General features: G+C 47.5%; 1 protein-coding gene across 1 annotated transcript; it reads right to left on the bottom strand.

Moving 5' to 3' along the window:
- Positions 1 to 3: 3 nt before the first annotated feature.
- LOC136631893 (ATP-dependent RNA helicase DDX19A) lies at positions 4 to 27946 on the bottom strand. Its single transcript, XM_066606370.1, has 12 exons — positions 27799 to 27946; positions 22883 to 22940; positions 18854 to 18925; positions 12814 to 12949; positions 10542 to 10634; positions 10299 to 10401; positions 9818 to 9932; positions 5160 to 5337; positions 4847 to 5084; positions 4612 to 4774; positions 2752 to 2943; positions 4 to 1083 (listed from the first exon to the last, which is right to left on the bottom strand). The coding sequence occupies exons 1-12, from the start codon at positions 27853 to 27855 to the stop codon at positions 1022 to 1024; spliced, it is 1467 nt and encodes a 488-aa protein (XP_066462467.1). The 5' UTR covers positions 27856 to 27946; the 3' UTR covers positions 4 to 1021.
- Positions 27947 to 28000: the final 54 nt, after the last annotated feature.

The following is a 28000-nucleotide window of genomic DNA, read 5'->3' as shown; positions in this document are numbered from 1 at the left end:
AGGTATCATTATATCCTTTATTCAAACATAAGGAAACTGCAGAGCGGCAGGAGGCCGTCCCTCCCGAGTCCAAGCGACGCTCCTGCACATCACCCTACAACACGCAAATGAAAAGGTCCATTTTCCTAAAACTTTAGGTACAGATTTGTCGTTTTTCTGCCTTTAAATTTTACTTGGTAAAAGAATTTCTGCTTCGGTTCTGAAGCAATTTTTTACTTTCTTTTATTGTAAACCAAAATGCTAAAATAGACGAGAAGAAACGGGAAGGGAGGAAATGGGTGGAGGTGGGGGGTGAGAATTCAGTTTATGGTGCAGCAGCAGAAAAAAAAAATAAAAAAACGGAGCTGTGACGGCCAACGATGGAGCTATAATTCATGGATCTTCCAGCCGCGGTCATCCCGTCCGACTCTGCAGAGAAGAAGGACACTTGCACGGTGGACACTTTCCTTCCTTCGTAGCAGGAGTCTGGGGCTAATAAAATTACTTAGGAACAAAGTCTATACTGAAGCAGAAACAAAGAACCAGAATAGAAGAAATATCTTGCACCGTGCCGGCAGCGGAAGTACAAGATACAAGGGCGATGACAAAGGGGTCATTAAATTCGGATAAACAACTAAAGCTTCCTCCATCATGTGACCAGCACGGGCGCAGAAAACCAACAATGGAGGCGTCCGTCGCGCCGTATCTGTTCTACGCAGGTAGAATAGTGTGGGTGGAATAGTCCCAAATGACTCGTGTCTGAGAAGTGCAGTTTTCTGGGATGAAGGGGTAAAACAGTCCCGTTAAGTCGATTATAAAACCCTATTGCCCCAGGAGGCCAGGTCCTGACAGCAGACAAGGGGTTAATGTCTGGTCCAGAAGAAAAGGAGGGGGGAAAAGGTTTAAGAATTCTTTAATACTAGGCTAAAAACATTGGTTTCACATCCCGCAAGTTGCCTCCTTCGCAGATTGTTTTGGCGTCCGACATCCTCAAGGAGTAAAAGTTCCTTGGCATCTCGGAAGGAGGTGAGCGGAGGTCGGTCTAGTTGTTGATTTTCTCGATCTCATCAATGTCGTCTGTATCCAACTTCTCAATTGTTTTATCTAAATAGAAAAAACACAAAGTCACAGGAGCGTCAGTGAAGGCTGCGCCACCCGAATGCCACTCCCGCATTAACCCCTTAGTGTCCAAGCTTGCCAGTTAAGGCTGCATGAGCACGTAACGGATTTGCTGCAGATTTCACCTCTTTGATTTCAATTGAATTGAAAGTGTGAAATCTGCAGCCAATCAGCTATGTGCTAACAAACATTCTCGTTTCTTTCATCTCTGTATTTCAAAACCCATAAACTTTCTGTAGACACAGCTGTATTAGAATTTAAGAGGTTTTCCAGGGAAATACTATTGATGCCCTATCATCAGGATAGGTCATTAATGGTTGATCAGCCAGGGTCCGTCGCTCGGTATCCTGACCGATCAGCTGAGCTGGAGCATTCTGTCAGTGTCAGAACACCTCCGTGCTGACCGGTTTCTGCGGAACTGACAGCATGTGCCCGCTCAGCTGATCGGTTGGGGTCCCAAGTAGGGATGAGCGAGTATACTCGCTAAGGCACTACTCGCTCGAGTAATGTGCCTTAGCCGAGTATCTCCCTGCTCGTCCCGAAAGAGTCGGGGGCCGCCGCAGCTGACAGGCGAGTTGTGGCGGGGAGCGGGGCAGAGTGGGCGGGAGAGAGAGATCTCCCCTCCGTTCCTCCCTGCTCTCCCCCGCAGCGGCACCCGAATCTTTCGGGACGAGCGGGGAGATACTCGGCTAAGGCACATTACTCGAGCGAGTAGTGCCTTAGCGAGTATACTCGCTCATCCCTAGTCCCAAGCAACGGACCCCAGCCGATCAACTATTGATGACCTATCCTGAGGATCCATCGTCAATAGTATTTCCCTGGAACACCCCTTTAAAGGTTCAGTGGCGACTTTCAGCACCCGCATTGGGGAACAATGGTTTAGAACGTTCATCCGCGACTCCACGGGTCACCTACTTTCAGCCCGTAAGCTTAGCTTATAGTGGTAAAAGTAGGTGACAGACTCCCTTTAAGGGTGCATTTGGTGTGGATTTTGATGCAGATCTGCAGCAGATTTCAGCCTTTCAATTGAAGGGGTGAAGTCTGCTGTGAATTGCATCAAAATTTGCACCAACAATGTGGATTTGGACACGGATTCCACTACATGTGACCTCAGTTTCACTACATGTGAACACACCCTAAAAAGGTTGTCTGGTTACTATTCTACACCGCTGAGCTGCACCAGTTTTATAGCCCGTGCTGCTGTAGAGGCGTGCAGGAGGCTCTGCAGCAGCGCCGACTGGTTTCTTTAGTCTGGATAGCTGTAGGAGGACTTTTTGCACGTAAGGTATGGCATAACGAAGCGTAACTGCAATCTTTTAAAAACTCGAAAGTTCATAGGAACATATCAAAAGTTTTGAACACTGGGGACCTGATCCTGGTGGGCAGTGCAGGATGCCAGCTATATAATACAACTGGCCCCTAGATGTGATGGCAAGCAGCTCTTAAGCCTACACCATTATTGTGCCATACTATTATGGCGCTTTGTGGGAACGACCCAACCCTTAGCAACGGAATAGTACGACGCAGGCTGGGAAGGCATTAAGCGCTGCGCACTTTCCAACTGAAGCACCACAGACAAGGACCCCCTCCCCTAATAGAGTAGCTGCACTTTCCGCCTCCCCATTATACATCCCTTGTTACAGACGGACTTACTGAAGTGCTGCTCAATTTGTTTCAGGATGTTCATGCTGTGTTTGCTTTCCACCATGTTGATGGCCAGGCCTCTCTTGCCAAATCGCCCAGTGCGCCCGATTCTGTGCAGATACGTCTCATTATCTGGATTGCCGTCTTTATCCACAGGAAGGTCGAAGTTGATCACTACAGAGACCTGCTCCACATCGATGCCTGCAGAAAGGAAGAAAGTCGTTTCACCTACATAAGACCTGCCGCCAAACGGGATTTCTTGTGACAAGACAGACGTGTGTACGCTGCCATCTGTCTGGGAACCGCTGCAGCTTTGCGTTGTCCACAACTCTCCCGGATCACTATGCAAAGCAGAGGTCGCCCCTTAAAGGGGGTTGACCCACTAAAAGAAGTTACCCCCTTATCCACAGCGAGTCCAAGCATTGGGACCCCCAGTGATTAAAAACATGGGGCCAAAGGCTCCAAAGTGACTGAAATGAGAGAGTGACAATTGGAGCAGCAGTGGGACCGTTGGGGCCTCCACCTTTCATTTTGTGGGCCAACCCCTTTGTAAAGCAGTTATCCAGTTTTGGAACATTCAAAAAGTTTTTTTATGCCCCTTTTTGACACCAACCCACTACTGCAAAAATGTGCGACTTTTCAGCTTTCTGCGCCTTGCCATTTTTTTGGGCTGGTGCTTGTCGGAGGGGCGTGGTCCTCTCACACTAACAGATTTATGCATCATTTATTCAGAAAACTGGCATAATTAGGTTATCAGTCGTCCATCATACTGCTCATGTGATAAGCTCTGGCCAAATCAGAGAGCAGGTATAGTGTAATAGTCGTCTAACACTACCAATGCACTGTGGGGGATTTTTGTGGGGGTAGTCCGAAGATATTGACGGTCCCAAAATGGCCGGCACAAACAGAACCACCAGAAACAGTACAGAAGAGAAGAATTACAGGTACTACACACCTCCAGAGTTTTGTCCCTCCGGTCCTGGACATACAAAGATGGCTGCATGACGTCTTGGACTACCTAATGCACACTATACATTGGCAGTTCAAGACACTACATGCTATTCCTATTGGCCAGTGCTTCTCCCATGGGCAGTACTGGCCAACCAAAGGACACGTAGTGCCTCAGACTACCAATGCATATTAAAGGGGTTGTCCCGCGCCGAAACGGGGGTTTTTTTTTTTCAACCCCCCCCCCCGTTCGGCGCGAGACAACCCCGATGCAGGGACGTACAGAAAGCTTACCGGAGCGCTTACCTTAATCCCCGCGCTCCGGTGACTTCTATACTTACCTGTGAAGATGGCCGCCGGAATCCTCTTCCTCCGTGGACCGCAGCTCTTCTGTGCGGTCCATTGCCGATTCCAGCCTCCTGATTGGCTGGAATCGGCACGTGACGGGGCGGAGCTACACGGAGCCGGCATTCTGCACGAGCGGCTCCATTGAAGAGAGCAGAAGACCAGGACTGCGCAAGCGCGGCTAATTTGGCCATCGGAGGGCGAAAATTAGTCGGCACCATGGGAACGAGGACGCTAGCAACGGAGCAGGTAAGTAAAAAACTTTTTATAACTTCTGTATGGCTCATAATTAATGCACAATGTACATTACAAAGTGCATTAATATGGCCATACAGAAGTGTATAGACCCACTTGCTGCCGCGGGACAACCCCTTTAATGTACAGAGTGCATCAAGTAGTCAGGGAAGCTATGCGGCCATCTTTGTCTGTCCAGGACCGCAGGGTCGCTATATGTCTGAACGCCACCTGGCTTATTTTGTGCCCAAACAGGTGGAGATTTAGAAATGGTGCCCACCTGTGAGATCACACAAGCACCACAACAGACAGTCACCCTGGCAGTATTCTGGCGTCACCCACCTCTGGCGCACACGTTGGTGGTCACTAGAACTTTTTCTTTGCCTTCTCGGAATCGGTCGATCACAGCTGCCCTCTGCTCTACCATCATCTCGCCGCTGAGTAGCGCCACCTGGTGGCCTTCTTTAGAAAGCTCTCCTGCAAGCCAGGAGGCAGTTTTCCGGGTCTGCAATGACATTAAACATCAGTATACTAGTTAAATAAGCCTTCCCATCCCCGACCCGACTGCCGCACTCACATGGCAGAAGATCATGGCTTGTGCTATGGTGATGGAGCCGTAGATGTTACACAAGGCCTGGAACTTCTCCTCCCGGCTGTTGCACAGCACGTAATACTGCTTGATGGTATCCAGAGTCTCCTCTTCACGCTTCAGTTTAATGATGTTGGGTTCGGGGACGACTTTCTGTGCAAATCTCCACACAGAATCCTCGAAAGTGGCCGAGAACAGGAGCATCTGGCAGTCCCGCGGCAACATCCTGCAAGACACAACACCCCATCAGCTTCCCGCACAGCGCGGCCGCCGGCCGTACGGCGCCCCGACCGGCGCTCACCTCTGGATGCGAATGCTCTGGTCCTGGTGCCCCTGTGTCGCTATCATGACATCCGCTTCATCCAGAACGAACACCTTCATCTTCTTGGGGTCAATGAACCTCAGCTTGGAGCACCAGTCCAGCACCGTCCCGGGGGTCCCGATGACAATCTGTTCCGCCACCTTCTGCCCGCGCTCCACTGCCGAGAAGAGAAAGGAGACCTCGGTCACACCACGCAGGTAGCTGCCTCACGCAGCAACATTAACCCTTTATCATCACTTATTCTAGCTGTTCTTTGGTAAGTAGGTTAATAACTAATATTAACCCTTTAGTGATTTCTATTTTGTAGCTTTAACCACAGAGCGATTCTCATAAATCACATCCCAAGAGCCATAACTAAAATGGTTTTTAAAATATCACATTTTTTTGTAGACCGTGAGGGTTATTATTATGGCAGGTGGATTTGCATTTTTTAATGTTGTTCACCTCCCAGGATGAAGTATACATTTATTTTATTTTTTTAAATATAATTAAAACTATTTCACTTTGAACTTTTTCTCTCATTGTCCCACAAGGGGACGGACCGGCACATCATCACATAACTGCTGACATCCATTACTACATTGTGACACAGCGTACTGGACACCAGTGTGACAAAAGTCATGAGACAAGTTAGTCATGCAGGAACCCTCCAGACCGGTGAGGTGCAACAACTCGATTCCGGAGGTGGACGGCAGACATCAGGAGAGGAGCTGAGACGTCTGGATAGACCCCGCAGCACCGTATTGGTACAGTCGTGTTTAAAATAAACAGCCGCCCAACACCATTAACCCAATAAATCATTTGGTAGTGATATTTCTACGTAGCAAATAATTTACTTATAACTGCAGCAGAGTAATGGGGGGGGGGGGGGGGGGGGACACAACTATTAGGACGTGCGGCTCACTCTGAGTAATTGAATCATTAAACGAAAGGGCAGTTTTCAAATAACAGCAATGAGGAGTTAAATAATTGGTGAAGTCATTAACTTACCCCATAAGAACGCAGCCGCCTCCTCCTCCCCCCCCCCTTCTTGTTTTTTCCACCTCACTTTATGGCTGGAGAGAATTTAAAAAGTGAAGCAGAAAAAACAAACAAACAAAAAACAACAAACGTACGTAATTCAGCAATTATTTTTTTTAGCGGTGGAGCTGTGGTATTGGTATTTTCAAGGCGTACACACTGACAAAATTGACTCTGTGGGTCAGTACAATTACGACAATGTCAAAATTTATATAGTTTTCCCTTTGCTATAATTTAAAAAAATAACTTCTCTTTGGGGGAAAAAAAAAAACAACAAAAAAAAAAAAAACACAACTATTTTTGCCGCTATGACCCGACAGTCATGACGTTTTCCCGTCTAGATGGTCGTACAATGGGGGGTGGGGGAGGAGATTTACACTTTGATTTCCTTTATTTTAACTTATTTTTAAAAATTTTTTAGAAGGCCTCCAGCTGCCATGGCAACCAAACTGCCCCCCTGCTCTCTCATTGTGGAGGAGGGATGGGACGTTCGGGACCCCTAAACGATTGGGGAATTTAGAGGGTTAAGAGCCACAATCTGCATTAGCGCTGATCACAGCTGTGACGGGCCGTTTCTGCTCTCAGACAGCCGGCACTGGTTGTGTATAGAGAGGATCAGTATACAAGAAGAACTCTGTAGTGACGGTGTTAATGATATCCCGTATCTCAGTGTACCACCAGCAAGTACAGCCTAGAAATAGTGGCTACCCCTAAGTGGGGAATCAGAGCATTCCTAATAAAGTCCAAGGGGGCCAAAACAGCCATGGGGCCCACAGTCTTTCAGATTGGCGCACTGGCTCCCTTTTTCAAACTGTCGATGCGTTGGCGGCGATCATCAGGCCAGCGTTGTGCTATTCGTTTTCTTGCCACATATAGTAGCCGGGCTAAGCTGAAAGGAGTAGCCTCTAAAGACTCGTTACACAGAAGTAATCATGGAGGAGATTTCCTGTAACTTGGGGCACCGCCACAAAATGTCTACTAACCACTTAACGCCACAGGGCGTAGACTTACGCCCAAAATAAGACACTGTCTCATTAATTTTTAACACAGAAAGGGCAGTCTTATTTTCAGGGAGTGTCTTATACTCACCTAGCCAGCAGCGTCCGGGTCCCTCCGGCAGGCTTCTGTGTAGTCCAATGCAGATAGAGCATCTCTTCCTGGATACCCCGCCTCTAGAAGGCAATGGTTTCATTGAGCGCCAACTTTGATTGGCCAAGGTGGCGCTGCTGAACCAATCACAGCCATTCATTGAATGTGGATTTTCTGCTGTAGGCGTACTGTAAGGCCCGCGTCACGTATGTGCGCAGTGTTTATCGCGCACAAAACACAGTGAAGAGGACCTATTGATTTCAGTGGATTCATTCACATAAGCGGATTTTGCGCACGCACTTTATTTGCGCAAAAAACCCCAAAACAGCTGAATTTGGCCCCAGGCCTTGAGTTTGCTACTCGTGCACTATTGTATAGAGGTAGTTCCCAACCACCAGATCTATGCGGGATAAGGGGCGCTACATGCTTGTTTGGCGGTACATGCCGAACGAGTGCAGAGTCTTTGCCCGGTTTCAAAATAGCTGAAGGATTAGAGCCCTTGACTTTTCCAGGGAGACGCACTATGCGCACATTATTGCGCCTGGAGAAGTTTTCAAAGGCCCAATGTCCACGTGCGGATTTGATTTGCAGTATCCGCAAGGGTCACCTGCGGGTAAGATCTGCAATTTAAAGTGCCCATAGGGAAGCATTGGCATCCATAACTGAATCTAAGCATGCAGATTTTATTTGCAGAAAACAAATCGCAGCATGTTCCATGTCTGTGCGGATGGGCTCAATAGAAGTCAATGGGTGCGGACGATCCGCAGAGAATCCGCAAACACAATTGCGGATGCACTACAGATATGAAGGTTAAAATCAATTAGGGAGGTGGGGCTGCAGATCCCCCCCCCCCCCACGCAATGATCCACAGTGCATCCGCGTGGAAAAACCATTACACCCGCGATCTCCCGCAAATAGCTTCCACTGCAGAAATCCGCATGCGGAATCCGATCTGACCGTGGACATGAGGCTTTAGGCCTCCTTCAACAGGCTTTTTCGTTACTGCAGATTCAGCCTGGTTTCAGCAGCGCTGGCGTTCCTTATGCCACCGTTTTGGCTGCGTTTTCAGCACAGCTGAGAACGCAGCCAAGGATGCTGAAAAAAAACAAAAAAAGACAAAAACAAAAACCACGCACACCCAGCAGCTGCCATCTGGGTCCCAGATACTGATCCCTACCGCTTCTCCGGGCTTCCCCTGATAGATGATCTATTGCTGTAAGTGAAGTTTGAGAACCCCGCCTCCAGCAATAGATTGCTGTGATTGGTTCTCGGCTTTGGTTTGATGCCCAATAACAGCCATTCATTGACTGTCTCAGCCAATCAGAGCTTACCGATATTTCCCAGTACTCCTGCTCTTCCTGGTACAAAACCCCTGTGCTGGGCTAAACAGATTTCTCATGACTAGTTGCTCCTTAACAATAAGCTGCCACTTTGCAAGAGAAACCATTAATGTGTTGCCACGTAAAGGAGTTGTCCAGGGAGGCCAATTAGTTACCTGGACCTGCTGTGTCAGAACCTCCATTTCTGGCCTTTACAATGGATCATATGGTATGACCCATCGCCCTGAGCCCACCACATCAAGGGGGCCGGCCGTTTGGCCCATCTTACTAAGCCAGCCCCCTTCTCTATTACGCAGTGACAGAAGGCGGCTCTCTTAGCTAATAAAAAGATCCGAATAGCCAGCCCCCTCGACAACATGACTGTCACAGAAAGAGGGGTCATACCAAGTGTCTTGTGTCGGGGCCCGAAGTGGCGTTTCCAGCAAAGCAGGTTTGGGCATTTCACCTTCCTTGACAGGATCTTTAAAGTGGCTGGAGAAACAAGGATGGCCGCAGCAGCTTCTCTGACTACCTGATACACTATTAGTCTGCCTCATTAATGTAAGGCACTACACCTACTTTGATTAACCCTTCACTGGGCAGAGAAGTCTAGTGTAAACAGCGTCCTTCACAGTAGAGACAACTTTAAAATAATTCTAAAAATCTTTTATGAGCTTTTGGTTCGCCGCATTTCCCTGGATTGGTTCATCAGGAACCAAATAAATCCCTCAACTAGAAGAAAGCTCAAAAGATGCTCCCTAAGGTGGTGAATATCTAGATACCAAAGGATGTTAGTGCATCAGTTAGGCTGCCTGTCCATGGGTGTTACAGTATCCCGCAGCAGAGATCCGCCATGGGATACCGCCGCCCGGGAGCAGGAGTCGGCAGGTGGATCTCCTCTGTCAGCCTATCTGACAGCTAGGCTGACCGTGGAGGATCACGGAGAATCGCAGCACGCTGTGATTTGCCGGCCGTGAGCAAATGATGGGGGGGGGGGGGCGCGAGCTTTCATTGAGTTCCCCGCGGCCGAATTATCGCTGCGAGGAACACAATGAAAACCCGCCCGTGGACAGGCAGCCTTAGCAAGAGAAGAGGTTCGTCCATCTCGGTCTTTCCAGGTCGCTTTAACTTTAAGTATTCTGACATTGTGACTCAGATGATAGGAAAATAGACAGCAGTATATTATGCCAATTACTGGGCACCACTCACATTTGTTCCCTCGTACAGCATATGCCAATTTCAGCTCCGGGGAGAACTTGCCCATCTGTTCGATGACTTTTCCGGTTTGCAGGGCGAGCTCATATGTGGGAGAAAGACACAGGCACTGCGAAGAGATACAGTACAGGATAAGTAATGTATGTACACAGTGACTCCCCCAGCAGAATAGTGAGTGCAGCTCTGGAGTATAATACAGGATGTAACGCAGGATCAGCACAGGATAAGTAATGTATGTACACAGTGACTCCACCAGCAGAATAGTGAGTGCAGCTCTGGAGTATAATACAGGATGTAACTGAGGATCAGTACAGGATAAGTAATGTATGTACACAGTGACTCCACCAGCAGAATAGGGAGTGCTGCTCTGGAGTATACTGCAGGATGTAACTGAGGATCAGTACAGCATAAGTAACGTAATGTAATGAATATAAGCTGGGACTCCACCAGTAGAAGGGTCTCCTTTCACACCTACCTGTGGGTATCTATTTGCAGGATTGACACTGGAGAGCATAGCCAGAACAAAGGCAGCAGTTTTTCCTGTTCCAGATTGTGACTGAGCAATCAGGTTTTGGGGCCTATAAAAACACAGAATCACACAATGAGTCCCAACTACAGCTTTAATGCATTTGATACGAATTAACCCAATACTGAAGAATGGCCCCAGCAGAGTAGAGGTTTATACCACCAAACACAGGATGAGGGTCTAGATACTCACGGCTCAGCCAGCATCATTGGCAACGCATTTTCTTGGATTTTTGAAGGTCTGTTAAATCCCATGGCATAAACTCCTTGTAGAAGTTGGGGCTTCCTGAAATGCAAAAGCAAGTGTCAAAAGCCAGAGCTACAAGGCAGAGAGCGAAGGGGGCAGAATACAGGCCAAGATGAGAAGTTTAACCCTTTGCAATCTAATTCTGGATTCAGGGTTTCCTAGGGGGCTTTCTCTTTCTGCCATTATACAATGGCACCATCTGCTGGCTAGAGCCAGTACTGTTCTATGGGGCATGCTGGAGAGGTCCCCCGACAACAGAGCGGCCAGTAATATACAGTAAGAATACCCTGCCGGACGTCTTCCGACATCGGAGCTCTACAGGCTTCAAACAGAATGTCTTCAGACGTCAGACAGTGGATTGCAAAGGGTTAAAAGGGCCACTTCTGTGATCTCTTTATTATGTAGCTATCCCCCCAGTATATACACAAGTCGGCTAGTGTCATCTTAGTTATTTCTTTGTCTGAATCTCCCAGCCTCTTTTTCCTCAAATGGTCATGTGATCTCTGTTCTGACCAGCTCAGACCTACCAACAACTGTCACAGTTGCTGATGGTCATCACACAGTTCTGCCACACAAGAACAACAGAGGACATCACAGTTCATCCTCCTTACTGTATACTTATGGTCTGTAGCCTTAGGCGAACATAGAAGGTTAATGATAATTAAACTGTCCCCCCAGCAGGCAGAAACGGTACAGCATCTAGTTAATGCATCATGGGATAGATATGAAAAAAAAAAAAAAAAGGTAAGACCTTCAGAGTGTTTCAGGCAATAAAGTGAGGAGGGGCAGGGATGGAAAATATGTGTGGTCCTTTAAGAAGTCTACACACACCTATCCATGAGCCAAGAACCGATCCAACGCCTGCATTACATGGAAATCATAGCTATATATCTGGGTCTATCATTGAGAATACGTTTATTTAAAGGCTTTGTTTTTACAAGTGAGATCACAGGAAAAAATAAATTGTGCACATTAAGTTAATTTCTGCGCTAATGAAACAATAAAACAGTTTATGCAAAACTCCAGAAGTGCATCTGTTCACAAGACTCGACTCCAGTCATTAAGGAGTGGAGGACAAGCTATTAAAGACCCAGGAGCCTCTGTGCAGGGGGGGCGCGCTCCTTTGCAGCCAGTTGCCGTGGAGACACAAGCGAGAGATTTGGCTCAGTAATGTAATTAGCGCTGCTCCTTCGCAGCGGCTGCACATTACCGAGCAGGAAGGATGCCTTACTGTGACAGTCAGAAACATGCCAGCAAAATAATACCGGAGCAGGAAAGTATCTTCATGCATCTCCTTCCACTACAGGAAGCAATATCATACCATATTGTACAAAGCGTCATGTAAAGCCCGATGATCCGCCATGCTCTGCACGAATGTAGCGCTGGATAATTGGAAGTTCTGTGGCTCCGTGGGGATCCCCAGTGGTAAAGCTGATATTAATGAGGCCGTGACGCATCAGTCAGCACATGTGCGTCATTGTTGCCCGCCGGTCATTTCCAGCAGTGCACACGCTCTAGAGCCCAAGCGGATGACGGCATTTGGGCCCTTTTATGCGGGCGGTTAATAATCATTCAGATTATGGCTGGATTGCGGGCATCCGAATGATCGGTCTACGAGCATTTACACTGAATGATAATTCGTTCGCTTATTTTGCAGTTTCTGCATGCATAAAGACTGACCGATCGGCCCTTGTAAACAGGCAGTCATTTATCTACGAACCACTGCCTGTTCACTGCGACTGGTGAGCCAAAACATTCTTCAGCCCGCTTCACCTCTATTCACTGAGCAACCATCACTCAGCACAGCAGCATTATCTCTGGGACGACCATCGGGGGCATCTGCGCCCGACAATTGTCCCATGTAATAGGGCCCTTACGGAGCCACTGCTGAGGACCTGAAGTACCAGTCGGTCAGCTTTCTCTTGTTCTAAACCACAAGTCTGCAACCCGTGGCTTTCCATTTGTTGCAAAACTACAACTTCCAGCATGCTCAGACAGTGTTAGAGCAACTTAGTAGTTGAGGTTTTGCAACAGCTGCAAAGCGGAACAGTTGCAAGATCAAAAGGTTTAGCATGCCGGATGTCTAATTAACCCACTAATTATTCGTAGCCAAATCGCAGTCAATGGCTGCTAGGCTACGCAAAAAGCCCAGACCTAGTGCACTGCAAAACTCATTAAGAAGTGTCGCATCTGTTTCCTCAGCGGCAGAACAACTTACAGCCTCAGCTCTTCGAAGGACTTGACAGAATACAAGGGGGAGTTCGGGTCACGCTGCAGAACCTCCACCTGGTTGGTCGTGTTGACCAGGTTATTCCGTATGAGCTTGTTGAGCAGGGACTGAGCGGCTTTATCCTCTGTGGGGGGAGAAGGACACAATGAATAGAGTACAGTATATATAGATATAGTCTGGTATTCTGTAATCTCATCATAGTAAAGTCGCCTCATTGAGATTCTTTGGCAGGCACGTGTTGGACATTACAACCCCTCCCCAACGAATGCTAATTAGTTGCCGAGTCCACTGAACCCACAATTACGTGTGAGCGGTCTTTAAGTGAACACTCACTGCTGCAAGAGGCCGCAGCACAGAGTATGCCATCGAAGGCCAAACCAGCGACGGACGGCAGCAGCGAGCGTTTTGTCGCAGACCGGCAGGGACTGTTCAGTCGAGGATCACTCACGCATTTGTGTGTTTTCGGGAGCCAATGAGTGTTAAGTTCGAGGGCAAAGTGTTTATAATAAGGCGGGAGCCAATCAGCATTTGGTAGGAGGTGCACAGAACAAGCGCACACCTCCCTGTAAAGTTATTGGCTAGTCCTAAAAGAACAATTAACTGCTTACACCACACGATAATCGGCCAGCGACTACTTTTAGGTGAGCTGAAGCAACTAGCGAACAAATTCCTGCTCAGCCGGTTGGAGCAACTATTGCTTACTACATTCCATCACGTAACTAATCTCTCCAGTGTAAAGGTATCTGAGCTAACACTGTTAAGTTCAGCACCTTAAAAAGGCTGCCCCGTGCGTAGACGCTGATGGTGCAGGTCCAAAACCTGCAGCCACGACCTGCTGGCAGCTCCTTAGTAGTGTGGCTTATTTTTGACCTAAGGTTGCAACACTTTTCGGGGTTTTTCACCTCAACTTTTTTTTTCTGTCCATATGAAGGCTTGTTTTTTGCGAGGCGAGCTGTGGTTTTTATTGGAACAATTTTTTTTGATACACATAATGTATTGTGTAACTTTTGTTAACATTTCTTTATGTAGGGGAGGGAGAAGAAAAAAAAAAGATCTATTCAGCAAATATTTAATTTTTTTACCCCATTAACCCCTTTAGTGGCACGCCCGGAAAATCTCCAGGGCTTGCTGCACTGACCATGCAGTTAAACCTTAGAAGATTTCCGTAGACAGGTCTAGTGCTGAAATGCTGTCAGGACACAGTTATTGTGTCACTGTACACGTTTGCCATTTCGAATTACCTCAGGAAAATCTCAGGGCTTGCTGCACTGACCATGCAGTTAAACCTTAGAAGATTTCCGTGGACAGGTCTAGTGCTGAAATGCTGTCAGGACACAGTTATTGTGTCACTGTACACGTTTGCCATTTCGAATTACCTCAGGAAAATCTCAGGGCTTGCTGCACTGACCATGCAGTTAAACCTTGGAAGATTTCCGTGGACAGGTCTAGTGCTGAAATGCTGTCAGGACACAGTTATTGTGTCACTGTACACGTTTGCCATTTCGAATTACCTCAGGAAAATCTCTGGGGCTCGCTGCGCTGACATGGTAATAATAAACCCTTCCACTGAAGGGGTTAATCATGCAGCATAAATTACAATTTTTTTTTCTGCAGGTTGGTAGGATTACAATACCAAAATTATATATATTTTTTCTACTTTTGCACAATAACCCCCCCCCCCCTTTTTATTTCTTTTTTGGCATGGCTGCATTCAAAGTTCTAGAACGCCTATATTTTTTTATCCATGGAGCTCTGCGAGGGATTGTTTTTTTTGCATTATTTTGGGGTACAATAGTCTTTTTGATCACTTCTATTGTGTTTATTTTTTACTGAGTTTGCCATCCAGGATAAAAAGGGTGTTCAATTTATTGTACATGCCATTCCGAATGTGACAATACCAAACGTCTTACTTTATTTCTTCTTTAAACAAATAGGGTAAAGTGCGCAAAAACAAGTTTTTTTTGTAACTATCATTTAGAATTTTTTTTAATGTTCCTGTAGGAGACTTAAAACCTGTGAACCTACGATTGCTATGATAATACATTGCAGTACTGCTTTACTGCAGTGTATAATTGCTAATAGCCGGCAAAGTAGATTTTCAAATGATACGAAATAGTATACCTCAACATGCGGGCCGAGATCCGTAGCAAAGCCTGCATGGAGCACCATTCTCTGATCACTTATGCCCCCATAAGACTCTGGTTTAACACCGTTTTACTGCAGAATCAAATAAGTATCCTATTCATTTGGATGGGAATCCGGGCCCTATAGATGGTTTGGCTTTGAAGTCTGCACCATGGAGGGGATTAGTGACGGGTCACTTGATTCTGCATCGGGTTTCGCACACGCAGATAAGCAAGGACTGAATGAGGCCAATCTGCATGAGGATCCGTCGCAGTACAAATCGGAGCCGTGTGGATTTCATCTGTGCGAACGAGGCCGATTCATCCTAAATATACAACTGAGGGTCACCGAAGAAAAAGACTAGATTCGTTATTAACTGCTCCTGCTTTCTCTTTTGAAGACTTCCTAGTATTTAATGAGCACCACTTACCGATTCTATTGGCACCCCTCCGGCATGGCACAGCTCTGCCAGCGACTGATGTCAGTAAAGAGGGCAGTTCTCCTTGGTATGGGTGGCTTTGTATGAACCACCATCATCGAAATAGACGCTCGACAGGGCGAATGTAAGCAACAGTTGTATCACAAACATGGCTACCAACAGGCTGACAAGCGAGAACTCGTTAGCTAGTTGCTTCATTTCAGCTCAGCTAAAAATAGTTGCTGGTTAATTATCGTCTGGTGTAAAGAAGTAATTGCCTTTCAACGACTAGCCAATAAACTTTGCAGGCAGAATGGCGCTTCAGCGACCGGGAACAATCATCACTATGAAAAAGCGCACAAAAAATAAAAGAAGTTGCTTGTATGTTAGAGAGGCGCTGTGAGGTTTGTCTCATGTGAACCCACCCTAAAGGCCCATTTACATGGAACGATGATTGTACAAAAGTCGCTCAAACTGTCTTTCAGCAATCATCTCTAAAGATCCATTTACATGGGACGACTGTCGGGCAAACGATGCCCGACACTCATCCTTGTGTGTCCGCGCTGTCACACGGGAGCTGCTGGTGCTGGCTCGCTCACGGAGCGGCCAGCAGGGGGGCGGGGCAGTGCAGGAGATTTCTCTCCTTTCGCTCCCCCGCCCCTCTCCATTGAGATAGCACAGCGGCCATTCACTACTGAACGGCTGATGTTTACACTGAACGATGAGCTGATAGTCCATCGTTTATGCAGCATTATCTCAACGGAGAGGGGCAGGGGAGCAAGAGGAGAGAAATCTCCTCCACTGGCCCGCCCCCCCTGCTGGCAGCTGCTTGAGCGAGCCAGCACCAGTAGCTCCTGTGTGACAGCACGTGAGTGTGGACACACAGGGACGAGTGTCGGGCATTGTTTGCCTGACAGTTGTCCAGTATAAATGGGCCCTTAGTAGCTAATTAGCTACTTAAGAGTTAATGCAGGCGGCGCAGGTTACCACCGCAATAGCTCAGAGAACAAAGCAGCTGTTTTGTATATGCAAACAGCTGCATTGTTCTCAGAGCTTTCAGCTGGTGCTCTGCTGATAACTGCCAGTGGGATACTAGCTGAAAGAAAACCCATCAGTGTGCGGCGCTGATAAGTCATTGGTGATTTCTAGCTTGCTAGAAATCACGCTGGACGAATAGTGCACGAGGTCGCACGTTTAGACGCAACAATTATTGCTCAAAAGATGACCTTTGAGCGATAATCGTGTCTGAATGGGTCTTAAAAAGACTCCTATAAATCCTGCATTTCCACCCTCTGAGATGTCAGGATTAAGTAAGTCAGTGTGTACCACCATCATAAGTCCTCAGCCGCACATCAGCTGTCTGGGGGGTCATATTTGATTCAAACATCTCCTTCGCTCTTCATATTCAATCACTTGCACGCTCATGTCCTCAAAACCATCTCCAGAATACATACGACCGACTTGTCGCATTATAGCATCGTGATGTTTTCTTTGCAGACTGTTTTTGCGGGGTGGTTTGCAATTGCCTTCCCCAGTCATCGTTTTATCCCCCCACCAAGCCGGGTTCTCATTTTACCGCCCTCGGAAGGATGGAAGGCCGAGTCAACCTTGAGCCGGCTACCTGAACCACTCGAGGATTGAAGCAAAAGGTTAGGACTGCATTTCTGCTGCCTTAACACTCTGCGCCTCATGGTAGAAATGGCTAAAACCCATCAACTGATCAGTATAAGCCCCTCACTAAACTCCCCTCTCTCCAATCCATCCTGAATGCAGCAGCCAGGCCCATCTTTTTGTCTAGTCGCTGCAGCGATCCCTTCACCCGGCGCCAGCCACTGCACCGATGTCTGTGCACTACAGAATTCAATTTATACTCCTCCATAAAGCTCTCTTCTCTTTTCTGTCTAGCGCTCTACCTGCTCTCCATTAGCCAGTGATTTCAGACTGTGCTCCACTGTAGTCCAACCCCCACCCATTTCCAAGACTTTTCACGAACTGCACCAGTTCTGTGGAATGTGCTTCCTCAGATAATCAGGTTAATCCTCAACTTTAAGTGTACCCTAAAAGCACATCTCTTTAGAGAGGTCTACCATATTTCCTAATCTAACATGTCTCCATCCATCCTGTTTCTACACCCTGTCCCAACCTGGTCACAGTATAAGCCTTACCCCATATCCATCCATCTAATTCCCTTCCCGAATAGATTGTAAGCTCTTGCGGGCAGGGCCATCACCCCCTACTGTTCTATTTGATTAGCAGTTTTATACTATATCGTTATAGCTGTGGAATGTGTCGGCGCTATATAAAGATTATGATTATTATGCCCTAGTTTCAGTGGAAAACTGCAAACACAAAAAGAAGAAGCAACCCACCCGTACCAACCCCAACCATCAGCAAAGCTGCGCTGATCATCCTGGACTATAGCTATCATGTACCAAAACAAGACAGACAACGCATGGTAAGGCCAGTTTCATAACAGTGTATAATAGTTGTAGTACACTCGCGTGAAACCAGCCTAATATTGTATTTTAGTGTCAGTTTGTAAATTTAACGAATAAAGATTTGTACGGTTATTTATTTTTTCTTGTTAGCAGTAAAATATACAATACAGAAGAGAAGAAAGTTAAGGCCCTTGTTAACTACAGATGGGGGCTGTGAACACAAGTGTAATCATACCTTTTCTTTAATTCCCTCTGCTGCCCGGATCCTGACATCATCATTTTCGTGGTATTTATACTATCTGATTGTTGGTCCGCTCGCAGCGACAAGGGTTCTTTCCCACTCAGTAGCTCAAACTGCACCCCTGCTTAATGAATGACACCCCCAGTTCCTTTGCAATGAAATGAGATATCAATCATTAGGCAGGGGGTGGGGGGTTTGGCAGTGCCAAGACCAGTCCCAGTGGCCATATTTCTCATTGGACGGTTTACATACTGACAAGACAGCAATGTCAGGACCTTGTGAAGAGAACTGAAGATACGGTTAGAGTTCTCTTCATATCCTTGACCTATTGTGACGATTCAAGTGTTCCTGTTATTGTGCGTAAAGTTTAGAGACCCCTGCCGATTGCTAGAACAAGGGGACTAATGCTCATCTGAGCGTTGTGCTCCCTCGGCTGCTTGGGGCAGCTGAAGATATAGCTATACACTTCTATGAAGCCTTCTATAGATCTCAGGCCTTTTCTCAGGTGCTGGAACATAACAGAGGTGAGCGCAGCAGCACCCTCGTTCTAGTGATTAGCAGGGGTTCCCGCAGCGGGACCTCCACCAATCAATACTTTTGACGAGTCTCTATGACACGTCAAAAGTTGGTTGAGAGTGTAGCTACTCTTTAATCGCTGTATAATGGAAGCTTCCTGCAACTTTGTGCTACACTTTGCTTTTAATTCCTAACTATTTTTCTAGATCTCTGCTTCAGGTCATTGAATTGGGGCATAATAAAAGTACAGCTGGCTTGTTATACACACTACAAACAAATCGAGCAGTTCACCTTTATCATCGTCCTCTGTTTTTTCTTCTTCATTGTTGGTCTTCTCAGCTCCATTGTCTACAGGATCTGTGCCTGGGAGAAGCAGAACAGAGAGGCTGTTAGCAGGTGGTGGTGATGGCTCTTTCATGTAAAGCCTATTTTACGTCCCTATGACCCATGTGGTGGGTGCAGAACAGTCATTGGTGCCAGTACCATCTAGCTGTTCTACAGTGTTACAGACCCAGGCTCGGCTTTCCATGGAAATCTCACAGCTGCATGGTTTATGTAGGGTTTGTACGCTGTGGATACATCATAGCTCCACGGATGCGACCTCTGTGAAAACCTGGCTAGTGGTATGTCAGGGGGCACAATGGTTGCCCCTCCAAATTCAAAGTGGCATGCAACATACAAAAAGGTCTGCATTGCCCCACGGCTCTGCTGTGACTCCTTGGCTGTGGGGGTCAGGCATTCTTACGAGCATGCAGCTGCAGTCACACCTGATGATAGTCTTGTCCCCGACTACAGGGTCCATTATTTAAACCAATTCTTAAAGTGACCCTCCAATGCCAGGACCAAGTTTTACATTACCTGCCGCTGGTCCTTTGGCCTCATTTTCAGTTGTCCAAGATGGCCACCACAATTTTCTTACTGCCTAATGCACACTGTGTTGGTAGTCTGTGGTATTTTGTTGCTGCTCTGGTTGGCCAGCGCTGATCACATGTGTAGCAATGGCCAATCATGGTGCAGATGTAGTGTATTGCTAATCTAACACTCTACCAATACACAGTGAGGAATAAGTAGTCAGAGGACTGCGGTGACCATCTTGGAGAAAAGAAAACAAGGCCCAAAACTGACGAATCCATGGAATAATGGCAGGTAATAGAACTCTCCTCTCTGATCCCTGAGCAGAATTCTGTCGCGGAAACAGGGTTGCTTTAAAGGCTATGGCCACCCCTGGGGGTAATTTTTTTTCACTTTAATGAATGTATTTTGGCCGAGTGTCGTTTTTGCAATATGGTTTAATTTAAGGGGTTGTCCCGCGGCAGCAAGTGGGGGTATACACTTCTGTATGGCCAAATTAATGCACTTTGTAATATACACTGTGCATTAATTATGAGCCATACAGAAGTTATACACTTACCTGCTCCGTTGCTGGCGTCCCCGTCGCCATGGTGCCATCTAATCGCCCGATTAGACGCGCTTGCGCAGATGGGTCTTTTCCCTTCGGCTCGGCAGCAGCGGCGTTCTGGCTCCGCCCCCTTGTACGCGTCATCGCATAGCTCCGCCCCGTCACATGTGCCGATTCCAGCCAATCAGGAGGCTGCAATCGGCACGCGTCATGGGGCAGAGCTACACGATGACGCGTACAAGGGGGCGGAGCCAGAACGTCGCTGCTGCCGAGCCGAAGGGAAAAGACTAGAGATGAGCGAACGTACTCGGTAAAGCACTACTCGTCCGAGTAATGTGCTTTATCCGAGTACCTCCCCGCTCGTCCTGAAAGATTCGGGGAGCGCCGCTGCTGACAGGTGAGTTGCGGCGGGGAGCAGGGGAGAGCGGGCGGGAGAGAAGGAGACAGAGATCTCCCCTCCGTACCTCCCCGCTCTCCCCTGCAGCTCCCCGCTCCGCGGCGCTCCCCGAATCTTTCAGGACGAGCGGGGAGCTACTCGGATAAAGCACATTACTCGGACGAGTAGTGCTTTACCGAGTACGTTCGCTCATCTCTAGAAAAGACCCATCTGCGCAAGCGCGTCTAATCGGGCGATTAGACGCTGAAATTAGACGGCACCATGGCGACAGGGACGCCAGCAACGGAGCAGGTAAGTGAATAACTTCTGTATGGCTCATATTTAATGCATGATGTATATTACAAAGTGCATTAATATGGCCATACAGAAGTGTATACCCCCACTTGCTGCCGCGGGACAACCCCTTTAAGAATTCTGTACAGTTTGTCTTCTGCCCATCACTGTACATAGAGACTACATTAAGTCTCAGCAGGAGATCCATCAGCGGGGCTGGACTGACAGCTTAGTTTCCCTCTGCTCTCCCCTGTCCTGCACATTCTTATCAGCTAATTTATAACCATAAGGTCCCTTTCAGACGAGGGTATTTAAACTCTATTTGATCTGTATTTTACAGACTGTAGTACGGAGCTCACGTAAAATAATATATATATTATACACACACTTGTATTTTTCACAGCTGTGGTTCTATGACGCTGCATGACTGATTCCTGTCAGTTGTTGCCTCCCTATTGACATTTGTCGAGCAGAATATAAAACTAGTGACAGCAAATATGGAGGCAAATACTGATGGGTAATACTGTAATGTCAACTATAGCGCGTCCGTATTACAGATCCGTATTATCTCGTACAATACGCTCATCTGATACAGACCTAATAAAGGTTTCTGTCTTGTGGTTATGAATTAGCTGATAAGGTGGCCCAGGACATGAGGTAGGGGCTGAAAACAAAGAGGGACTTAAAACGGGACAATCTGTCGGGCAACAAATGCCACACAGGTTGTCCCAACGATGTGCTTTTACACTGGAACGAGCATTGCTGACTAGATGGAGTTGGAGCGCCGGGATCATTCCAGCCTCCCACCTCTATTCACAGTAAACAGGCCGTCGTCTATAAGCGATACTGCCTGTTTACACGGAACGATAAGTCATTCAGTTTTCTGCTGCAGAAACTGATCAATAACCAAGCAGTGAATGTCCTTGTTTGTAGTTCAGTCGGTGCGTGCGTTTACACCGAACGATAACCGATAAACCGTTCAGATTCTTGCTGCATAAAGAAGACAATCGCTGTGTGTGAAAGAACCTTAAGCCGTCAGTCGAGCCTCACTGACAGATCTCCTATTGAGACTTCGGGCCTCTTTATACTCCGCATCCATCTGTCAGATAGTCACTCAGAAAAGTCACTGAACTTCACAAACGGAAATGTTCATTATTTGTTTCCATATGGGGAAATCTCCTTGTAAATTTATGTGTAAGTCATTCAATATGAATACTTCAAATTTGCACCAGATGCCTTTTGATCAACCAGTGACTGTGTTAGTTAAGCTGAAAGTAAATGACTCCTGGGGGAATTATCGCCCTTGGCACTTTTGGTGGGCACGTTTACCCTCTTAATGACGCAGCCCCTTTTCCCCCGCATTTTCATTTTTTCCTCCGCCTTCACAAAAATCGTAACTCCTTTATTTACCCATCAACACTGTACGAGGGCTTGTTTTTTGAGGGACGAGTTATATTTTTCATGGTGCCATTTAATAGTACTATTTTAACGGTAGTATTTTTACTGTACTACGGGACCCCTGAACGATTTAAATGCCGCTGCCAGAATGGACAGTGGCATTTAACGGGTTAATAACCGCGATCGGCTGATAACAGCTGACGCCCGCGCTGATGCATAGAGGTCGCCCGGCGACCTCTCTTCATACATGCCCCGACGCATTAGGACGTACCGTTATGTCCTTGGCCGTTAAAGGGTTAAAGAAAATAACGGTCATTTGGATTCACTTTTCCAAGCGATGATTTAAGCAAAAGATGTCGAATGTAAAGCCACCATTAGACTGCAGTTTCCATATACAGAAGCTGTAGAAAACAAACAGCCCAAAATTTTACATTGAACCCTACAGCAAAGAGTGATCGCCAACCCAAAATCCATGCATTTAAAGGCCCCCCTCCCCCACCCCACTAAGAGGTCCACAGCCACCACTCGCTCCACTCCATTTACAGTAAACAGTCATTCATAAATCCAGTGTCTACATGCATAAAACAGAACGATGAACGAGAAGTGAACGAATTCACATTTGTCATTCAGTCGGGGCGTGCCTTTACACTGAGTGATGACTGTTCAGTTTCTCCGCTGGATGCAGGAATCTAAACGATTTATCGGCCCCTGTAAAGGCATCTATAGCTAGTCATCTCAACTCAACTATGTACCCCTTTAGAGAATTACCACCATGTAGCCATCAGGGCATGCTGGGAATTGTAGTGGACAGATTTACAGATAAGCGCCCCACACAGGACAGACTCGCACTCACCGTTACTTTCAGGTTTAGGCGCCTCCACTTTATCTTCTTTCAGCTGCAGCTTGTTTAGCTGGGGGGAGAGAAAAGAGGACATGACTGAGCAAAAGGAAAGGCAGATTCCAAGAGCGGCTCACATCCATCCACTGCCAGGATCCAGCGACACTAACTGATCCCGCTCGTTACATGATCTGCCCAGAAGAGCTTCATCTCCACAGCAGATGATATATAAGGGGGCATTCTGGATCCAGCAAGAAGCGGTATTCTATGCCAAATGAAGAGTTACACAAAATTTCAATGCACTTTCTGCATCAATTCTTCGTTGTTTTAACCCCTTCACATCCCAGGAAGTATATTTTTGTCCTCGGCACGCCAGGTTTATATGGAGTCAAATTCCGCTCCATACACGGCAGGCGTCAGTCACCAATAGCTGAGATTAGCGTGCGCGCTGATCGTGGCTGTTAGCCCTTTAAATGGCACTGTCAATTCTGACATCAGCATTAAAATGTCCTGATCGATGTTCAGGACCACACCACTACAATGAGATCGCTAGGTGACATTCAGTTGCCATGGTAGCCTGGGGGCTTCTGAAGGCCCTCAGGCTGCCCTGACAGATTGCCTGTCAAGAGAAAGAAGAACAGGAAGGGGTGGAGCAAACCAAAGGATGTCAAGGGTCTTAAGATCCAGACAAATATTCAGGCCTCAGGAAAAAAAAAATGTAAAATAGAGTAAATGGAGGCGCTGCCAACCAGATAGATCCAACGACGTTAGCCAAATGGAATGTGTGAAGACTAAAAACATGGGTGTCTTGGCGCTGCTCTCCAATGGCGCTTCCAGTCCCGGCTATTTACACTCCTGGTACTTCCAGCACTTTTGGGTCCATAACCCCTAGCCCTGAGAGAGGTTTCACCCAGATTGACTGCGGAAGGTGTTCACCCCAAAACGTGTATCTGCTGGATTTGAATTTATTTAATAAGAGAGACGTTGGATATTTTATCCTACCGTCTTGTGACCTCCTTGGAGAGCAGCGCAAGACACAAGGTTTTTAGCCTTCTCGATTGTCTATCAAGACTCATCCGTGGCAGGTCCAGAAAAACGGCTTGTCAGAACGTGATAGAATGCAAAACCAAGTCCCCAAAGTAAAAAAGTTCTATTAATATTAGAAAAAGATAAAATAAGAAAATAGTAAAAAGTTGTTTGTTTTTTTTAAACCCCTTTACAATATGTATAATAATAATATAATTAAGAATACAAACATATTTGCTACACCTATAAAAGTTACGCATTATTTATCCTGCACGCTGAACGTCGTCAGGAAATAAAAAACACACAAGACTAGAATTCTACTTTTTTGGTCACCCGACTCAAAGAAAAAAAATTAAAAGCAACCAAAATTTGCATGTTCTCAAAAATGGTACAAATAGAAACTACAGAACGTTCTGCAAAAAAACCCCGAGCCCTCCCACAACTATAACAGACGGGAAAATAAAAATATGGCGGTCAGAAAATACTTGGTTTCTCCAAAGATATTTTAAAGAAGTACAGAAAAAAAAAATTTAAAAATTATATATATATAAAAATTGGGTATTGTAGTTGTACTGACCCACAAAACCTTCAGCCATTTTTGCTGCAGTGTGTACGTTGTAAAAACAAGGCCCCCGTCCCCCCGCCAAAAGACAAAATGCTTTCCTCATGTCACTTCAATTTAGATTTTTTTAAAGGTTTTTCAGTACATTATTTGGTATATTTAGTATCATTGAAAAATACAACTTGTCTTCCAAAAAACAAGCCTTCAGACATCTACGTTGATGGATAATTAAGAATTCCGATTTTTTTGAAAGCGGGGTGGAGGATCCAAAAAGAAAAAAAGCCAAAAACGAAGCTCAGATGCAACACTAGACACAATCCAAGGATGGGCGTGGTGCCATTTTTAAGGCAGGGGGGTGGCGGGGGAGGGGGCGAATAGCCATGTTTTCCTAATTATGGACAAAACCCCCGAGTGTGCTTTTACACAGGAATGATCATCGCTAGTGAATGGAGGTGGAGCGGCCCATTCCTCCCTCCATTCACAGTAAATAGGTAGTTGAACATTCATCCGATCCCATACAGTTCCTGCATCTCCTCATCAACGCCTTTCTCCATCCTTCCCACTGGCTGCTCCATTTTCTACCAGCTTCACCAGACAGGTTCTTCCTGCTGTGACATTCGCTTTTGGCTGCTACTTCTCCTCCTCCCCTACCACAGCATGCAATCTCAGACTCCAGCTGCATCCCCCTCCTTCCCAATGTACAGATAAGATATTTTGGGAGAAGAGAGGTTCCACAGAGACGCCGCAGAAGAGATGATCACACCGCTATCCCATGAAAACCTATCAGGGTATGCCTAGGCGGGGCGAAATTCACTAGAGCCGCAGTGCAAAAATCACAATATTTAGTGCACATTTTGGGTCAGAGTTCAGCCCGTCACACGAAGAGGTAGAATCCGTGCCACACATCCGCTGCAGCTAACGGACACGCTGTGGATTTACCTTCCACGTGGATTTCGGGCGGGTTTCCTCTACAGTGTGTGAATGAGCTTTTGTAAATGTCCCTCACATTGCAGCTACTGTAAATGCTGCAGATTATAAGTGGGGAAAGCCCACATGGAAAATCTGCCGTGTGTGGACATACCCCTAGGGAGCCCGCATCCGAAACGAAAGCAGTGCCAGCATTCCGCAATGGGACATCCGCAGCAATTCAGCTGGAAATGCACCGCGGCCGAATTCACACCTAAATGGGGAAGATTTGGCAGAGTCTTAAATTACAGATCAGCTGCGGAATTTAACTTTTATTTAGGCCGCCTGCAGACGGCCGGGTCGGATCCCAATTCTCGCAGCAGGATGCGGATCCGTGTCCCTGCAGTCACCTGCGGCTCACCCGCTCCTGGCGTCTCCTCTACGAGACCCACACAGAAATAGAACATGCCACGAGTTGTTTTCCGCTTGCGTTTTCACACGGACAAGTCGCGGCCGTGTGCATGCAATCCTATGGCAGCGGGCATGGGCGGAAATTTTGCGGGAAATCCAGTAGCGGATTTTCCACCCATGTGCAGGGGGCCTTAAAGTACCGATGTCCGCAGAACAAATAGACAAGTTGTAGATTTAGAATCCACAATGTTTCTTAAATGCTGCGGCTTCGTTGCAGCAAGTTTTTGCACCACATGAAGGAGATCTCTGAAACCTCCTCCACGACTTAGAAATGTTGTGGAATATGTGCGCCATTCCCGGCCCGGGTGAAGGCGCCTCTGAGCAGATTTTAACGCAGAATTGAAAACTGCTTAAAACATTGTGCTGCTTCAAATTAAAAATTTTTATCAGCTAGGCATGGGTTAAAAAAATTAAGCAAAACAAAACAAAAATTAAGACCACATCGCTAACCAGCTTCTCTGCCTAAGGCCTCATGCCCACGGCCGTGTCAGGCGGAAGATCGCAGCGGAGTCCAACATGGCTCGCCCCAAAGACCCCATACTCACCTCTCCGTGGCGCAAGTCCCATGCGGCGAGCATGCGCAGTGCATGATGTGGTGACGCGTATTCCCGCAATACTTCTGCTATACTCACAGCGGAAGTATCGTTGGACAGACTACAATGGAAGCCGGCCGTGCGTATTTCCGTGGAAGATAGAACAAGCAGCGATTTCTTTCACGCTGCGAAAATCCAGGTAGAGCTCCACAGGTGAGCATCGGAAGGCAGAAAGCCATTAGGTTCAATAGATCCTAATAGCCGCGGAATAATGTTGCGGATTTCCGTCGGTGGGCATTAGCCCTGAGGCCACCCTCACACCTGCGTTCAGAAAATACCGCATGAAATCGCAGTATTTTCACTGCAATTTTGAGCGGCGGTTTTGAACACATCACGGCGTTTAAGAGCGCCCCACATTGTGACGGGCGGATAAAGTGCGCTAAAAAGTGCTGAAATGCACAAAAATACAACAGGAAGCTCTAGAAAATGGGGGCGTTAGAAACGCTACATTTGAGAGCAGGTCTGAGAAACCCCATTAAAATCAATGGGAGTGTTGATCGAGGGGCTCAGGGCGGGGGGGGGGGGGGGGGGGGGGAATTGTTTAAGCCCCCTTAATATTTGCTGCCCCCCGCCCCTCCTTCCCTCCCAACCCCAATTCCCAATGAGAGTCTACCGGACAGTAGAGCCCGGGGTCCGGCACTGAGATACACATGGGGGGGTCCGGCACTGAGATACACATGGGGGGGTCCGGCACTGAGATACACATGGGGGGGTCCGGCACTGAGATACACATGGGGGGGTCCGGCACTGAGATACACATGGGGGGGTCCGGCACTGAGATACACATGGGGGGGTCCGGCACTGAGATACACATGGGGGGGTCCGGCACTGAGATACACATGGGGGGGTCCGGCACTGAGATACACATGGGGGGGTCCGGCACTGAGATACACATGGGGGGGTCCGGCACTGAGATACACATGGGGGGGTCCGGCACTGAGATACACATGGGGGGGTCCGGCACTGAGATACACATGGGGGGGTCCGGCACTGAGATACACATGGGGGGGTCCGGCACTGAGATACACATGGGGGGGTCCGGCACTGAGATACACATGGGGGGGTCCGGCACTGAGATACACATGGGGGGGTCCGGCACTGAGATACACATGGGGGGGTCCGGCACTGAGATACACATGGGGGGGTCCGGCACTGAGATACACATGGGGGGGTCCGGCACTGAGATACACATGGGGGTCCGGCACTGAGATACACATGGGGGTCCGGCACTGAGATACACATGGGGGTCCCACATACAACCCCCCTCCCACACACAGCAGTCTGGTACCGCCCTCCCCACATGGCCAGGTGAAGCCGTTAGTCACAGCTAACGGCCGAGTATGAGCCGCACAGAGGAGACAACGGCTTCTCACCGACTCCGCCGCCGCCTCCTGCTCGTCCACCGCCAGGGCCCAGGAATCAGTCGCCATCGTGCCACAAGAACTCCAACACCGGAACCTCCCAAAGCAGAACAACCAGCCGCTTCCGCCTCTAGCCAACCAATAGGAAAAAAGCTTCGAGCCGCCCTGGTGCGCCGATATACTCTTCCTGTCAGAACGAAAACCAGGAGTTTGG

This window comes from Eleutherodactylus coqui, chromosome 6 (assembly GCF_035609145.1).
Source record: "Eleutherodactylus coqui strain aEleCoq1 chromosome 6, aEleCoq1.hap1, whole genome shotgun sequence".
Classification (NCBI taxonomy): Eukaryota; Metazoa; Chordata; class Amphibia; order Anura; family Eleutherodactylidae; genus Eleutherodactylus; species Eleutherodactylus coqui.
The sequence above is the reverse complement of the archived record's forward strand: the minus strand, read 5'-3'. Positions and strand labels throughout refer to the sequence as shown.

What these genes read in the sequence shown, in the direction of transcription:
- LOC136631893 (XM_066606370.1), bottom strand. Translation starts at nt 27,855, where the DNA reads ATGGCGACTGATTCCTGGGCCCTGGCGGTGGACGAGCAGGAGGCGGCG. An exon ending in GCCTAAACCTGAAAGTAACG is followed by an intron (nt 18,926 to 22,882) that starts GTGAGTGCGAGT and finishes TGCTTCTCCCAG; the next exon opens with GCACAGATCCTGTAGACAAT. An exon ending in AACAGAGGACGATGATAAAG is followed by an intron (nt 12,950 to 18,853) that starts GTGAACTGCTCG and finishes CTCCCCCCACAG; the next exon opens with AGGATAAAGCCGCTCAGTCC.